This window comes from Pyrgilauda ruficollis, unplaced genomic scaffold, assembly GCF_017590135.1.
Source record: "Pyrgilauda ruficollis isolate IOZ18807 unplaced genomic scaffold, ASM1759013v1 scaffold45, whole genome shotgun sequence".
NCBI classification, from domain to species: Eukaryota; Metazoa; Chordata; class Aves; order Passeriformes; family Passeridae; genus Pyrgilauda; species Pyrgilauda ruficollis.
The window spans coordinates 5686391-5701168 of NW_024526044.1; the positions used below are offsets into that span (position 1 = coordinate 5686391).

General features: G+C 58.8%; 2 protein-coding genes across 2 annotated transcripts; both read right to left on the reverse strand.

Annotated features, from left to right (window-relative positions):
* Positions 1–325: 325 nt before the first annotated feature.
* SNAI1 (snail family transcriptional repressor 1) lies at positions 326–3857 on the reverse strand. Its single transcript, XM_041478588.1, has 3 exons — positions 3734–3857; positions 2698–3201; positions 326–1614 (listed from the first exon to the last, which is right to left on the reverse strand). The coding sequence occupies exons 1-3, from the start codon at positions 3810–3812 to the stop codon at positions 1433–1435; spliced, it is 765 nt and encodes a 254-aa protein (XP_041334522.1). The 5' UTR covers positions 3813–3857; the 3' UTR covers positions 326–1432.
* A 3634-nt stretch (positions 3858–7491) lies between these two features.
* Positions 7492–13417, reverse strand: RNF114 (ring finger protein 114). The gene is made up of 6 exons (XM_041478518.1): positions 13269–13417; positions 12417–12567; positions 11860–11966; positions 11249–11363; positions 10274–10381; positions 7492–9367 (listed from the first exon to the last, which is right to left on the reverse strand). Exons 1-6 carry the CDS (start codon positions 13385–13387, stop codon positions 9302–9304), a joined length of 666 nt encoding a protein of 221 aa, XP_041334452.1. The 5' UTR covers positions 13388–13417; the 3' UTR covers positions 7492–9301.
* Between the last annotated feature and the right edge of the window lie 1361 nt (positions 13418–14778).

Here is a 14778-nt window from a genome sequence, read left to right on the forward strand (position 1 = left end):
CACGGACCTGCTCCCCAGGGCGTGCTCAGGGCCACCTGCAGCCCCAGCTCCGTGGGGACACCAGCACGCACCCGAGCAGGCTGGGAGGGACACGGCAAGCTCTTGTGCTTTCTCTGAGGTGTCTGCAGCCCCAGCCCACCCCACGGCACAGCTGCCCCGGCCCTGGCAGGAGCTGACCGGCCTGGCTGCTCCACACGTTCCCTCCGGCAAATGCCACGTTCTGGTCACCTGCAGCCAGAGCCGAGAGCAGCGGGGGCGAGGAGAGCCCAGCCCAGCATTCCCCCCTTACAGCTGCGTATTCAGCCCAAGCAGCCACAAAACCCTATTATAAATTAACGATTTTATTGAATATCAATAAATTGTATATCATTATATAAAAAGTTTCATCAGTACAAAATTGTGGCACAAAAATATAAATACCAGTGTACCTTTGAAATGTAAACATCCTCTTTGTAATGATTCCGTGAAAACAATGTCCAAAGAAAGATGCATTCAGGAGGCACCTGTCAATACCCATAAATAGGGCTTTTGGCACACACCTGTCGATGGACGGCCTTGGGACAGGCCACCATTGTATCAGCTGACAAGTGCCTGCTATTAGTCACAGTTCTCTTGAAAAGCAGTTGTTAAGAGTCATATTAACAGGTGCTTGAGTGCATAGCTGCTCTGTAAACAGGGCTGGGGTTTGAAATGGCTACCCCTGCCTTTCATGGACACTGTTAATCTCGCAGGCATTGCAAATTGTCATTGTGCTGGGGAGAAGCAGCTGCTTCACAACTACTGGGATACTGTATTATTGCATAGTTACACCTTCTACAGGCGGGTTATATACACTCGGGGGTACGGGGGGAGTGTCTTGTCCTTCATTTAAAAAAAAAATACTGGTTCTTAAAAGTTACCAAGTGGTTATGGTGTTACAAAAAAAAAAAAAAAAAAAAAAAAAAAAATCCAACCCCAGCCCCCCAGGCTACACGGCGGCTGTTCAATAGCGGCGAGGTGCAGGTCCAGCCCCGCGAGGTGCCGAGTGCCTCTGGCCGGGGGGCTCCTGCCGAGGGAGGGGCTGGGGCAGCACCGCGAGCCCCCAGGCTCACACACTCGCACCCCGGCTGCCGGGATGGCAGAGTGGTCACAGCACCAAGCCCGAGCTCCAGAAGGTTTGGACAAGGCTCTCAGGCACGCACGGGGGGTTCTTGGGATGTCCTGCACAGGGCTGGGATTAGACTCGAGGATCCTGACGGGTCCCTTCCAACCTTCGTGGATCGGGCTCTTGCATTGCACTGGAGGCACCAGGTGAGGAGTGTGAGGGTCCCGAGGGCCAGAGGAGCAGCGTCCCGCCCGGTGCACACTGCAATGGCCATGGAGGAAACTACTCCTACAGAAACTAGTAATAATAGGGGTATTGGTGGTGAGAGAGGCCCGGGGAGCGCAGTCCTCAGCGAGAGCCAGAGCAGCCTGTCTCCTCGTGCTTGTGGAGCAGCGACATGCGGGAGAAAGTCCGGGAGCAGGTTTTGCACTGGTACTTCTTTACATCTGAATGGGTCTGCAGGTGGGCGCGGAGATTAGAGCGGTCAGCAAAGGCCCGGTTGCAGTGTGTACAGGAAAAGGGCTTTTCACCTATGGGACAAAGAGAAACGCTCCCAATTAACCAGTGCATCAACACATGGGGAATATCAAAGAAGGAGCCATTCATTAGCCAAAGTTTGTGCGGAGCACAGTGAAAAGAAGTGCTGGCTGTTATTGTTCGGGGAAAGCCGGCTATGTACCGCATTGCTTGGGGGAGAACGGCCAGCCTGGGAATTGTACGCTCTTGAAAAACCTTCCCTACGAACCGCGGAAAATTAATGCTGGAAACATCTGCAAGCAGCACGGCAGTTGCACAGACAAACGAAGACATGAGACTCGTCTGCTGCGCGGAGCCAAGGAGGAGCCGCAGGCCGGCAGGAAAGCCGAGCGCTGTGTGTTAATTATATCATAGCAGGCAGCGGCTGCGAGGCGCCAGCCCAGGGTGAGTGCAGCTATTTCCTCTGCCGAGCCCTGCGCTCCCCCTTCTCCTGCCCGGCTCGCATTCAAAGCCTGGCCAGGGCGAATTCCTCCCAGAAAGACTCTTTTGGAGGAAACAAATGCGTATGCTCAATTTGGAAAGCACAATTAAGTCTACCCGGCTTCCTTCAGCCATCATCTTTAGCACGTTAAGAGGGTGTGAAATCAGTGCCAAGTCACAATTACACCGTCCCACGGCCCCACAAAGGATGCTCGGGAGATGCTTTGTCGGGGCGGCCGCGGGGTGGGCTGCAGCTGCGCGCCCGGCCCCGCGCCAACAGGTGCCTGCAGCACCTGCCCGGGCCGTGCCGAGCCGGGCCGGGCCTGCAGCGGGCTCAGCACCGCTCTGCCCCGGCTGGGAGGGATGCTTTGGGCACGGCAGTGCGCGGAGGGGGGCTCCGGCAGTCTCACAGCCCCTCTTTATGTCACTGGCCCCGCGCTCGCAGCAGCAGCGCAGATTTACAGGCTGGGCCTTGACCCTGCGCTCCGTTCCAGCCAAGAGGATATTTAAAGGACATTTTAGAGAGATGTGCCAAGGGGGTCTGGGAAGCCCTTATCTCCCCAGATAACACCCGGCCCGCCGATTCGCTAGGGCAGCGGAGCAGGGAAGCGGGAGGCGATAAGGGAGGGAGGGAGAGGGACAAGAGGGGACGTTACCAGTGTGCGTCCGGATGTGGCCCTGCAGCAGCCAGGGCCGGGAGAACGCCTTCCCGCACATCTTGCAGACGCAGGGCAGCGTGTGGCTCCGGATGTGCATCTTGAGAGCCCCCAGGCTCACGTACTCCTTCTCACAGTACTTGCAGCTGAAGGATTTCCTGGCCTGGGCGTCGCAGTGCAATTGCTTGTGCTTGGAGAGCCCGGCGAAGGTGGAGTACGCCTTGGCGCACTGGGCACAGCGGAAGCGCTCGGCGGCGGCGGGGGCCGAGGCCGGGCTGGGGGGCCCCGAGCTCTTGCCTTCATCCTCCTCGCTGGAGAGCGCCGTCAGGTCCAGGGCGGGGGCCGCTCCGCCCGCAGCCTCGCTGCCCGGGCCGCCCGGGAACAGGCTGGACAGCAGCCCCGCGTCCCACACCAGCGGAGGGTAGTAGGCTCCGGGGCCGAGCACCTCGGGCGGGGGGATGACGGGCAGCGGGCACGTCTCGTACAGCAGCGGGGCGGCCAGAACTGCGGGAGGCAGCGGCAGTCAGCGCGGCGCGCCCGGAACGGGGGCGGCGGGGCCCGGCCCACCCCCGCGGGCTCAGAGGGACCCCACCCCAGGCCATCCCTCGCCCCGCACCCCCGAGTCGAAGGAGCAAAGGGGACTCCAGCCCCCCCCACGGGAGCCCAGAGCCGCAGCCCGCCCCGGGGCAAAGGTGGCCGGCCTCGCACGACAGGGACCCCGCGCCCCCGCCCGCCTCGCCACGAGGGATGGGGTGAAGAGACCCCCACGCTCCCGCCCGCTACCGGCACGGAGAGCTCCCCACGCACCCAAGTGCACCCCATGAGGGAGCCACCGACATCCCCGGGGCACCAGGGAGCGGCTCAGCATCCCGGGACACGGGATCGCGCGCCACGAGACGCACGAAATTGAAATCAAACAAATCCGCAACCCTGGAAAAGCCGGTCGGTCCCTGCCCGCTCCTGTGTGGAGCCTTAGGGAGATCCCGCACCGGACCCCCGCCCCACGTGCACGGCCCGTCCCGTCCCGTTCACGCACCGGCCTGGCTCTCCAGCTCGCTGTAGTTGGGCTTCTTGCTGGCCGAGAAGTGCTTCTTCACCAGGAACGAGCGCGGCATCTTGCAGCCCCGGTGCCGCCGCCGCCGCGGGGCCGCGGAGCCGCCGCGCCCGCTGATATGCGCGCGGGGCCGGGGGCGGGCGCGGGGCCGCCCCCGGGGCCGCAGCCAATGGCCGGGGGACGGGGCGGGCACGGGCAGGTGTCGGCCCCGCCGCCGGGGCCGTGCCGAGCCGAGCCGGGCTGTGCTGAGGGGACCGAGCCGGGGGCCGCTCCCACGGTGCGGCCGCGCTGCCCGCCCGGTACCGGAGGACGAAGCGCCGCTGGTGATGCTGCTGCACCAGCCGCTCCCGGCTTGTCTCCCGGCGTTTCCCCGGGCCGTGCTCCCGCGGGTCCGGTGCTCCGGAGGGGGCGGAAGGTGGAGTGACCCGCAGCCCGTGCCCCACGCGGGCAGAGCGGCCGTGCGGGCTGGAGGAAGGCGCTGGCGGCGATCCCGCGGCCCTGCCGCCTGTCCGTCCTTCCCCTTCCCCACGGCTGGGGGCTGCGGTGCAGGGTGGGACAAACCTCTGCCGTGCCCCGCTGGGACACCGCCCTGCGGTGAAGCACGCTTCCCAGGTTAGTAATCCTCTGGGAAGAGGCAGAGACTTTTGGAGCAGCGGGATGGACCCGGCACAGCCCTCGGTGACTCCCTCCCGCTGCCAGGGGTCAGGAGCACCTGCCCAGACACATTTTCTTTCCTGCTGGGAAGGTTTTGGGCAGCGCAGCCGTCCCCACAGCAACCTCTCTGTTCTCTTCCCTGCTGCCTTCCCCTGACTCTTTTCCTTGGGCAGGGCGGGCCACAAAACCCCGCTGAGGCACACGCTCCCTGTGGCTCCCCTCTCCCCAGGGGCCGTGTGCCCACGGCAAGGTGCCCAGGCATGGCTGGCGGGCGCTGGGCAGCGGTGAGCAGAGATGTAGCAGTCAGAGGTGTACCAGTCAGAGATGTAGCAGTCACACCACGCTGCCTGCGCTCCCAGCCCGTGCCGGCCCCGGGCTCCCGCGGGGGTTTCCCCCTGGAAGGGCTCAGGCACGGCTCCAGCCACCTGCTGCAGAGCCGCGCTCAGCTCCGGGCCAAGGCAGCTGCTGGCGGCTGCCGCAGGAGGAGCAGGTCCTGCTGGGAATGCCTCCCCCGGCCCCGCCACCCGGCCAAGGGCCGCGTGCTGGGCCACCCGTGACTCACCGTCACACTGCGCGCACCGCTGCGCCAGCCCCTGCCGACCGCATCTTGCTGTTTAGCCACAACGACATGAAATGCAGAAGTGGGAGCAAAGCTTTCCACTGGCACGGCTGCGGCGCAGGGCCTGAGCTCACCGTCAGCCTTTCCTCAGGGCAGGAACAGCTCGGAGAGCCTGTCCTGCCGGCCACGCGCATCCTGCCCGGACCAGACGCATTTGCAAACTCTTCCCCTGCAGCCATGTGCTCTGGTACTGCATCATCCCTCGGCTTTCAGCAGGTGTTTATCTGCGAAACTCATCCCTGGATCACCTGAAGTTCAGGGGGAAAAGTGCCCCAGAGGCCTTGGGGGGTACAAATCACCAAGATCAGGTCCTCCCGTTCTCCGGGGGCAGAGGTGCCGCTCCCGGGTGGGCGGCGGCGGCAGCCGGGGCTCTGCAGGTGCCCCCCGGCCCTGGCAGGTGCCCCCCGGCCCTGGCCGCTGCCCCCCGGGCCGGGGCTCTGCAGGTGCCCCCCGGCCCTGGCAGGTGCCCCCCCGCACTCCTCCACCTGCCGCGGATGTGGTCACAGCGGGGACACTTGCACGGGGAACACGGCGAGGTGGTTTTCTGTTCTTTCTGAAATGGTAATAATCAGATCTGTTCCAACCACTGCGCGTGGAAACTTGCCTGTGCTAGGGGAAAAAAACGAGACCGAGGGAGAAAGCGACCTGACGTACCTGTGCCTGTGGGCCAGCATGACGGGGGACAGAGAGCAGGACGCAGGGGACGGGAGGCTCGGCAGTGCTTCATGGGCTGGAAGTGGCAGTGAGTTTCTCGGCCGTCCCACCCTCACCACCAGCTGAGCCCCAAGGCGCTCAGAGCAGACCTGCCAGCAGCCCGTGGCACGGCTCCAGTCCCAGACGCACAAGGACTGGCCCAAGGAGCTCACAAATACACTTCAACCACCTCCAGAGCAACAACTCTGCTGAAAACTCTTCTTTTTACTTCCCTGGCCCCACGTCTCCATGAAGCATTTTGAATATCTGGCGGCAGAGCAGAGCTCCTCCCGCCGAGGGAGGCTGTGGTGGGAAAAGGAGACGCTCTGGCCATGGGACGGGGTGAGAACCCTCACGGCAAGGCTGGAGAAGCCCCTGCAGCCCGGGGCTGAGCCCGGCGGAGCGGCTGGGGCCGAGCACGGTGCCGGAGCCCGCTCTCCGAGATGCAAGACCTCCCTCTGCCGTCCGCAGCCCCGAGCAGGCGCCGCCGCTCCGGGACCATCCCCGGCACCCGGGCTGGCCAGGGACCCCGCACCGCGCGGGGCACTCGGGCAGCCCCCAGAAGCTGCACGGAATTATTTTTTTAAAGCCCAGCATCTGTAAAGACAGAATAAATGTGAGAACCAGAAGAGAGCTCTAAGCCGGTAGCAGTGACACCAATTTTTCTCTAAGTATTTTCTGAGTATTTTCTGGAGCTTTGGGGAAGGACTAAGGAAGGAAAAGCAAGTTTCATAGTGGTTTCAGCAGTCCTCATTTGTACCACCCAGAGAATAATGTAACTTGCCCATGAAATTGAATGAAGCACAGACTAATGCAACTGTAACACAAAGCTGTATGTCAGAAAAACAAACAAAAACCCACCCCCAAAACAGGCAAATGCTGCACTGTAATTTTTAGTATATTTAAACAGAAGAAAAGCTTTAGGATTGCAAACACATCCCTCATTTGCTTTTGCATGACTTAGCACAGCCTTGGTTGGTTAATCCTTTGTGAGGTGGGCTCACCAGCGAGTGTCCAGCACAGCTGGGCAAAGGCCTTGAAGAAAATTTGCTGTTCTCTCTTCAGTCAGGTGACATGGAAACCTGGAATGCAGCACTTACCCTTTGGCAAGATCTCATCCCCCAGCCTAAGGAGACCATGGGGATTTAGCGCTGCAATTCCACATGAAGCAACCCCTGTGCATTAGGAAATTAATGCTGACTAAAATTTATCAGAACTATTAAGACCATTCGTTGTCCGGAGACAAATTTGATGGAACAGCTCAGCCGCAAGCCCGGCTCCTCCCATTGTGTCTCTGTGTGCTAATTGCGCTCCTCGGGCTGACTCCTTGTGCCAGACACGGGGAATTTCACAGCTCGGGCTGGCCCGATTGCATTATCCCACAGGGCGGCTGCAGGATCAGCTGCTGACGAGGCGCGAGCAGCCCCGGCAGCGCTGCGCCCTCCCCGGCAAGGGACCCTCACCTTCGGGAAGGGACACTCACCTTCGGGAAGGGACCCTCACCTTTGGCAAGGGACACTCACCTTTGGCAAGGGACACTCACCTTCGGGAAGGGACACTCACCTTCGGGAAGGGACACTCACCTTCGGGAGCCCGAACTGGCTGGTTCTGCTCCCAGGCTTCTCCACCACGTGAACGAGAGGAGTGCAGGCTGTGCACAGCACACAGCTGCCTCTCACCAGCGCCTCTAAATCAATCAGGGAGTCTCAGTCGGGAAAACGCTCCGGGTGCTCAAAGGAACATGAGGAACAAATGACAAGAGCTGACACAAAGGTAGGATTTTATAAATTAAATGACCTTTATTTGTAACTTGTCCTCAAAAGTCAAAAACATGACAAAGTAATTGCTTGGAAGCTTCTAAATGCTCCTTAAACATTTGATCAGAATTGCATGGAAGTGCACTTAGAACAGAAGCAGGAATCTGGATTCCTGGCAATGGGCATCCCAAACTGCACTGAGAGCAGACCCAGAGATCCCCATCCAGCCCCCAGCACCTCTCTGCAGGCCAGGCACTACAACAACCAGCCCAAACACAGCACCTTCCCCACAGAACCAGGAGGCTCCGCAGCACTGGGCTCCCAGGGGCTCAGGGTGAGAGGGTAAGAGCTCAGAAACACAAACCCCAGGGGCACAGAGGTGCCCGAGGTCTGGCTGAATCACGAGGTTTTAGCTGGACTGTGTTTCATTATCGTCAGGGTAAGGCAGTGCTGGGAGGAGCTGACTGCTCAAATCAATTAATTAGCACTCAGTTCCGGGTGGTGCAGGCCCACTGCTCCAATTCCAACGCTTGCATTGAAATCTCAACACTGATTTACAGGTTCTGGTCAGGTGCCTCAGATCTCAGCAGCTCCACTGTGAACTTCTTGAAAGCATCACATTAAAACTAAGGAATCTCCACGGTAAAAGTGTAGCTTGAACACAGAGTATCCACTGATGAGGGGCTGCAACTGTCCTGCCTTCAGGGCTGCATTTCACTTTTCCTTGAAAGCTGCACCTGGCTCTACACACACAGATGGCAAACAATCCAAGCACAGCCTCAGCCACTTCAGGAACATTTCAATGAAGAACAGGAATTCAAAATACCTGATAAAATCTGTGATGCAGAAAGGAAGTACTATGCCAGCACTATGAATTACTCGTAAGTTTCCCACCAGCTTGCCTTGAGAGATGGAAAACCCAAGAACATGTATGAAAATTTCAGTTTAAATAGAAAGCCGAGGTATTGAAAAAACCTTCTGAATTCCCCTATCAGCATAAGGCTTAAAATCACTAGCAAACCAGTTTCAAACCCACCAATTTAATCATAAAGCCAGCAATTTTGATTAATATTTGCTAATATAGTTAAAAAATTACGCATTTTAACTAAGACCAACACTAAAGATAATTTTCCAGGCTAGAAATTATAGTAAGAGTATGGAGGAAAGTAATCATCATGCATAGAACTGAAGTATTTTGAACTAGTTTTTACACAGTGCAAAGATTTCCTAGGAAAGTTTGCAGTTTGAACACTGATACTGAAGATGTTTTCCATACAGTTGGGAGGCTGCCTGTAAGGATTGAAACACTGGGAAACATGATGGAATCACAGGTATCAGAGGTCACTTAAATGAGAGCTGGTCTGACAGTTACAGTTAGCACCTGAAGTCTCACTAAAGGGGAACAGAGCTACCAGTACACCTCACATACAATCACTTGAGATATGTAAATGAGATTGGGAAGATATTTATTAACTAGTTCAGGCCATTCCATCTGGAATGTTTTTGATTTTAGATAGTCAAATAAACACAACTTCCAAAGAAACCTATAGGCATAGGTAAAGGAAAAAGCCTTGGTTCCCACGTGCTGATCTACAATGAAACTGAGTCTAAGCAAGTAGAAAAATGGGGCTGAATGTCAGAGACCATGATACCAAAAGAGTGGATGGTATAGAAATATCAAACCAGGATTTAAAACTGAGATAGGATTAAAGTCTTCTGTACTTCTGGATGCCTGAGTTAATCTTGGGATGTGCAGGGAGAAGTGCAAGGATGCTGGGCATTTCCCCCTCGTGGAAGCTTGGGTTTGCAGTAAATCCTCTGCCTGGATCACTTGTCCCGCAGAGAGCGCATCAAAACCTGTGCCATCATATCATCTTCATCAGCATCATAATCCTGGAACAGAGGGCAGAAATGTTCTCACTGCACAGCCACGCTGCTCAGGGCCCTGGCAGCACAGCAGCTGCACTCCCTGGGCACACCAGGACACTCTCACTGCACAGCCACGCTGCTCAGGGCCCTGGCAGCAGAGGAGCTGGAGCCCCTGGGCACACCAGGACACTCTCACTGCACAGCCACGCTGCTCAGGGCCCTGGCAGCAGAGGAACTGCACCCCCTGAGCCCTGGGCACACCAGGACATGCTGTCACTGCACAGCCACGCTGCTCAGTGCCCTGGCAGCACAGCAGCTGCACTCCCTGGGCACACCAGGACACTCTCACTGCACAGCCACGCTGCTCAGGGCCCTGGCAGCAGAGGAGCTGCAGTTCCCTGAGCCCTGGGCACACCAGGACACACAGGGACTGCACAGCCACAGTGCTCAGTGCCCTGGCAGCACAGGAGCTGCACCCCCTGAGCCCTGGGCACACCAGGACACTCTCACTGCACAGCCACGCTGCTCAGGGCCATGGCAGCACAGGAACTATACTCCCTGAGCCCTGGGCACACCAGGACACGCTGTCACTGCACAGCCACGCTGCTCAGTGCCCTGGCAGCACAGCAGCTGCACTCCCTGGGCACACCAGGACACTCTCACTGCACAGCCACGCTGCTCAGGGCCCTGGCAGCACAGGAGCTGCACTCCCTGAGCCCTGAGCACACCAGGACACACAGGGACTGCACAGCCACGCTGCTCAGGGCCCTGGCAGCAGAGGAGCTGCAGCCCCTGGGCACACAGGACACGCTGTCACTGCACAGCCACGCTGCTCAGGGCCCTGGCAGCACAGCAGCTGCAGCCCCTGAGCCCTGGCAGCCAGCACACTGACAGCAGTGCCCAGGGAGCTGCAGGGCAGGGAACACCTACCACAAAGGTGTCGTAGGAAAAGCGGTGGCGTCTCTGCAGGTGCTCCATGAAGTTAGCACTCCTGTAGTTGGGGTCCCCCCACGGCATTGAGGCACAGATTGGGCACACCTTCGAGGAAAAACAGCCAGTTAGGTCCAATGCTGCAGGGCTTAAATGCTGACAGCAGAAGGGCAGGGACAGCCTGGGGGAGTGGGGCTGAGGGCTTGTGCTGTCACTGCTCTGTATGCAAAGTGATGGCCAAGAACTTGCTGGGACATTGAATGCAAAAGCCTCAGATAACCCTGAGTAAATTTAATTCATGTCTTAGATCGCTGAAATGGAATGGCTTACTCTTCTCCCACGTTCTGAAAATCAGAACTCATTAAAGCCTCTTGCTTTAGGAGATTTCAGCCTTATTTCACAGTGGCAGGAAAGCTTCCTTGGTCTCCTCTGCAAAGTTCACTTCTCTCCAAGAGAAAAAAGGAACTTTATTTTCCTGAATAATCTGGAATTCCAAAAAATTTCCCAGAAAAATGGAAGTTTCCAATTCAGTTCCATGTTTTGCAATTCCTCTTACATAAGAGGAAGTACCACAGACAGGTTACTAGAGTGATACAGTATTTTTTTGCAAGCATTTCCCCCAACAGCTTATAGTACTTCCTTACTGAAAACAAGGGGAAAAACAAGGAGGAAATTAAATGTCTGACATTTTTTTGAAATTATATTTTATTGCTTTGCTGTGCCTAATTAACTTTGAAGGTGTGCCATTTTTCAAGGATGAGAAGGGGATGTGGCTCAGCTGCAGGGGGTGTGGAGACCAGAGAGCCACTGAAAGGTGACAGCAGAGCCACAGCAGGCTTAGAGGCATGACCAGCACAGCCACACCGACTGAGCAGCAGAAATTACACCCACTTCATTCAAACCTCTCTAAATCATTGTTTCAAAGGGCTTTAAGACCAGACTCCACTGGAATTCTTGCACCAAGACTTTTTTTACCACTTGTTTTGCATCCATGCTGTGCAAAGCTTTGCAGTGTTCAACCAGCCCTTCTTGATCAAAGTTCTTCTCGCTGCAGTAGGGGCAGGGGAAGGTGAAGCGATTCGGGAAGCTCCTGGTTGGGGGAGAAAAGGTTAATTACAAATACAGATTACTCAGGGCAATAATAGATGTATGCAATTAAGGCAAGCTAATTTTAACAATCAGTCTGTAATACTCCCAACGGTATTTTAGGGAACTCAATATTTAGACTGAATTACAGATTTTCTGCAAATGTTCTAAGTGCCATTTGTCACCTTCTCCTCAAATGCCAGGGCACCACCCACAGGAGTGCACTGCCACCAGCTCCCTCTTCCCTCCCTTGTGGCTGAGTGCAGCCAGGAGACCAAGGTATTTTAAGAACCAGCTGCATCTACAGAATGCCCTGATCTTAGAGATGTCCAAGCAGAAGCAGCAGAGTTTACCTGGGCACAGCCAGCTGCAGGATCAAGGCTCAGCTTTTAACTACATAAAAATCTGCACCCAAACTGAGCAAAGTGCTAAAATCCGCTTTTACTTCAAAATTCTTTCTTGTGCCAGAGAAGCCCAGGATTTCAGAGCAGAGGTGTTACCTGGTGCTGTGCAGGGGCTCTTTAGTAACAGCTTTCACACCTTCCATGATGTAATTCTGGTACTTGGAGCAGGAGGCTGCGTGGCTGCGCATCTTGGACAGGTACATCTGTGCAGAGAAAACAGCACAGCAGCTCACACCTCCTGCACCTCCTGCACATGTTCAAACAACAGCAGCAAACCTGGGACCCCAGCAGCTTTCAGCAGAAGGGTTAAAGCAGAAGCTGCTAACACTTCAGCTGGACAAGCAGAAAACTTCTGAGACTGCAGTTAGCTGAGCTGTAACTGTGCTGTCTGTGTCACCATACAGCCCTGCTCACAGCAGCAACGCCTCACTGACTTTAAATCAGGAGCTTTCATCTGAAATTCACTTCCTGGAGAGGTAACAACAAAAAACTGTGGAAAGAATGTTAATGTCTGGGTGCTGCCTATATCACACACCTTCAGCACATATCAGAACAAACACTTTGACCTGATTTTACAGAAAGCTGAGGAGGAAGCAGTTTGTTTTCCCCTAGGTGGACACATCTCACGTACTGAATTTCCAAACACTTCATACTTTTTTATTGCAGCCGTTGCAAGTGGTTTCTGTGGTTTCAATCTGCTTTTCCAAGTCCAGAGCCCTGCTCCCGGGTGACAGGGTGCTGCGGCACACCCCGCACACTGGCTTCTTGGGCTTCAGGCACTCCTGCAGGCACGGCGTGCAGAAGCTGCCAGAGAGAAAAGGAGCAGGCGGTGAGACGGCCCCGTGGGCACCCGCAGTGCCCGCTGCCCTTGCCCAAACACTGACAGAGGCTTCAGACTCCTTAAGGAAGGGTAAGAGGAGCTGCTGGCACCGGGGCACGGAGCATCCCAGGCTGTCACACCCAGAACTGCTTGCTGCTCTGCGCCCTCGGCTTCTGGACAGAATCATGGAACAGTTTGGGCTGAAAGGGCCCTTAAAGCCCACCCAGTGCCACCCCTGCCACGGCAGGGACACCTCCCACTGTCCCGGCTGCTCCAGTGCTGTCCAGCCTGGCCTTGGGCACTGCCAGGGATGCAGGGGCAGCCCCAGCTGCTCTGGGCACCTGTGCCAGGCCTGCCCACCCTGCCAGGGAACGATTTCATCCCAACATCCAAAGCTCAGCCTGCCCTCTGACGGTGAAGCCGCTGCCCCTTGTCCAGCCGCTCCACGCCCGCATTCCTCAGGGGAGACGGGAAGCTAAAGTGGAAGAACACCGGCTTCCTTTCCCCCCGCTCTCCTTTTCGTTTTCTCCCTTCAAGGCCGCTCCAGCGCTGCCCAGCCCCGCCGCCGGGGCGCAGAGCAGCGCCCGCAGCCCCCGCCTGCCCTCAGCCCCGGCGGGCCCGAGCCGCGCTCCTCCCGCGGCCCCGCAGCCCCCGCCCCGGCCCCGGCCCGGCGGCGGGCGCTCACACGTGTCCGCAGGGGACGCGCACCGGGCTGTCGAACACCTCGAGGCACACGGGGCAGGTGAGGCGGGACAGCGGGTCCGCGCGGCGCTCCGGGGCCCGCGACGGCCCGCCCGCCGCCATCTTCCGCCGCGCCGCCAGGGGGCGGCCCTGCGCCGCTCCGGGCACGGCGGTGGCCGAACGGCCGATGGTGTCACAGCCCCGCCGCCGTTCCACGGCCGCTTCTCTCCCGGCTCGCCCCGGGGAGCGGTCCTGGGGGGCCGCCCCGCCCCTGGCGCCCCGCCCCGATGACGTCACGCGGCGGAAGTGCTCCCGCCCCGCCGTTCAGTTCCGGGCCGCCGCTGCCGCCGCCGCGGCCCTGCCCGAGCCGTGAGGGCGGGCGCGCTCCGTCCGCGGCACCGGCCGGGCCTGCGCGGCTCTGCCGGGTCAGCGCGTCGGGACGCGGGGCCGCGGAGGCCAGGCCGTGCCCGGGGCTCTGCAACAAGTGTCCGGGCAGCGGGCGGCCGAGCGGCGCGGGGCCCCGCGGCTGCCGCTCCGCGGTGTCCGGCTCGTGGCCCCGGCGCGGCGGAGCGGCAGCGCTGGGCAGGAGCGTGCAGCGTAGGAGCAGGGCGGGCTCGGCCCGGTTCGGCCCGCTGCTGCCGGGGGTTCCGCACAGCCCGCGGGCAGCGGGGCACACCGGGCCGAGCCCGCGGGCAGCGTGCTCGCGGCAGCGCGCTCCCTCGGGGCGCTCGGCCCGGGACGTGGTTGGGAACGTTCGCTCGTCTCCACAGCCGGCGCTGGACTCTGGTCAGCAGTTACTGGTCCCGCGTCCCCGGGCAGCGTTGGCCCTTGGGGGAGCACCCTGCAGCAGAGCAGCCTCGTTCCCCCGTGCGTTCTGGCAGCCGGGGAGCTGCTCAAACCTATATTTATCCGTGCCTGCTCGCAGCGTGAGTCTGCGGAGCCTGTAACCATGGATGTGCTGCTGGGTGGGCTGCCGGCGCGGGGAGGCCGTGCTGCCCGCGGCTCCGTGCTGGAGCAGCCCTGGCTCGGGTGCCAGGCTGGGCCTTGGCACTCTGTGCTGTGCCCTGCAGCCCTGGCAGGGCTGCCAGGCTGGGCCTTGGCACTGTGTGCTGTGCCCTGCAGCTGGCTCGGGTGCCATGCTGTGCCCTGATATTATGTGCTGTGCCCTGATATTATGTGCTGTGCCCTGCAGCCCTGGCTCGGGTGCCAGGCTGTGCCCTGGCACTGTGTGCTGTGCCCTGTAGCTGGCTCGGGTGCAAGGCTGTGCCCTGATATTGTGTGCTGTGCCCTGCAGCCCTGGCACCGCTGCCAGGCTGTGTCCTGCACTGTGTGCTGTGCCCTGGCTCAGCTGCCAGGCTGTGCCCTGCACTGTGTGCTGTACCCTGGCACCGCTGCCAGGCTGTGCCCTGCACTGTGTGCTGTGCCCTGCAGCTGGCTTGGGTGCTAGGTTGTGCTGTGGCACTGTGTGCTATGTCCTGGCAGGCCTGCCAGGCTGTGCTGTGGCACTGTGTGAT

What these genes read in the sequence shown, in the direction of transcription:
- SNAI1 (XM_041478588.1), bottom strand. Translation starts at nt 3,812, where the DNA reads ATGCCGCGCTCGTTCCTGGTGAAGAAGCACTTCTCGGCCAGCAAGAAG. An exon ending in CGAGCTGGAGAGCCAGGCCG is followed by an intron (nt 3,202 to 3,733) that starts GTGCGTGAACGG and finishes TGCCTCCCGCAG; the next exon opens with TTCTGGCCGCCCCGCTGCTG. An exon ending in CCACATCCGGACGCACACTG is followed by an intron (nt 1,615 to 2,697) that starts GTAACGTCCCCT and finishes TTTGTCCCATAG; the next exon opens with GTGAAAAGCCCTTTTCCTGT.
- RNF114 (XM_041478518.1), bottom strand. Translation starts at nt 13,387, where the DNA reads ATGGCGGCGGGCGGGCCGTCGCGGGCCCCGGAGCGCCGCGCGGACCCG. An exon ending in GCAACGGCTGCAATAAAAAA is followed by an intron (nt 11,967 to 12,416) that starts GTATGAAGTGTT and finishes TTCTCTGCACAG; the next exon opens with ATGTACCTGTCCAAGATGCG. An exon ending in GCATGGATGCAAAACAAGTG is followed by an intron (nt 10,382 to 11,248) that starts GTAAAAAAAGTC and finishes TTTTCCTCGAAG; the next exon opens with GTGTGCCCAATCTGTGCCTC.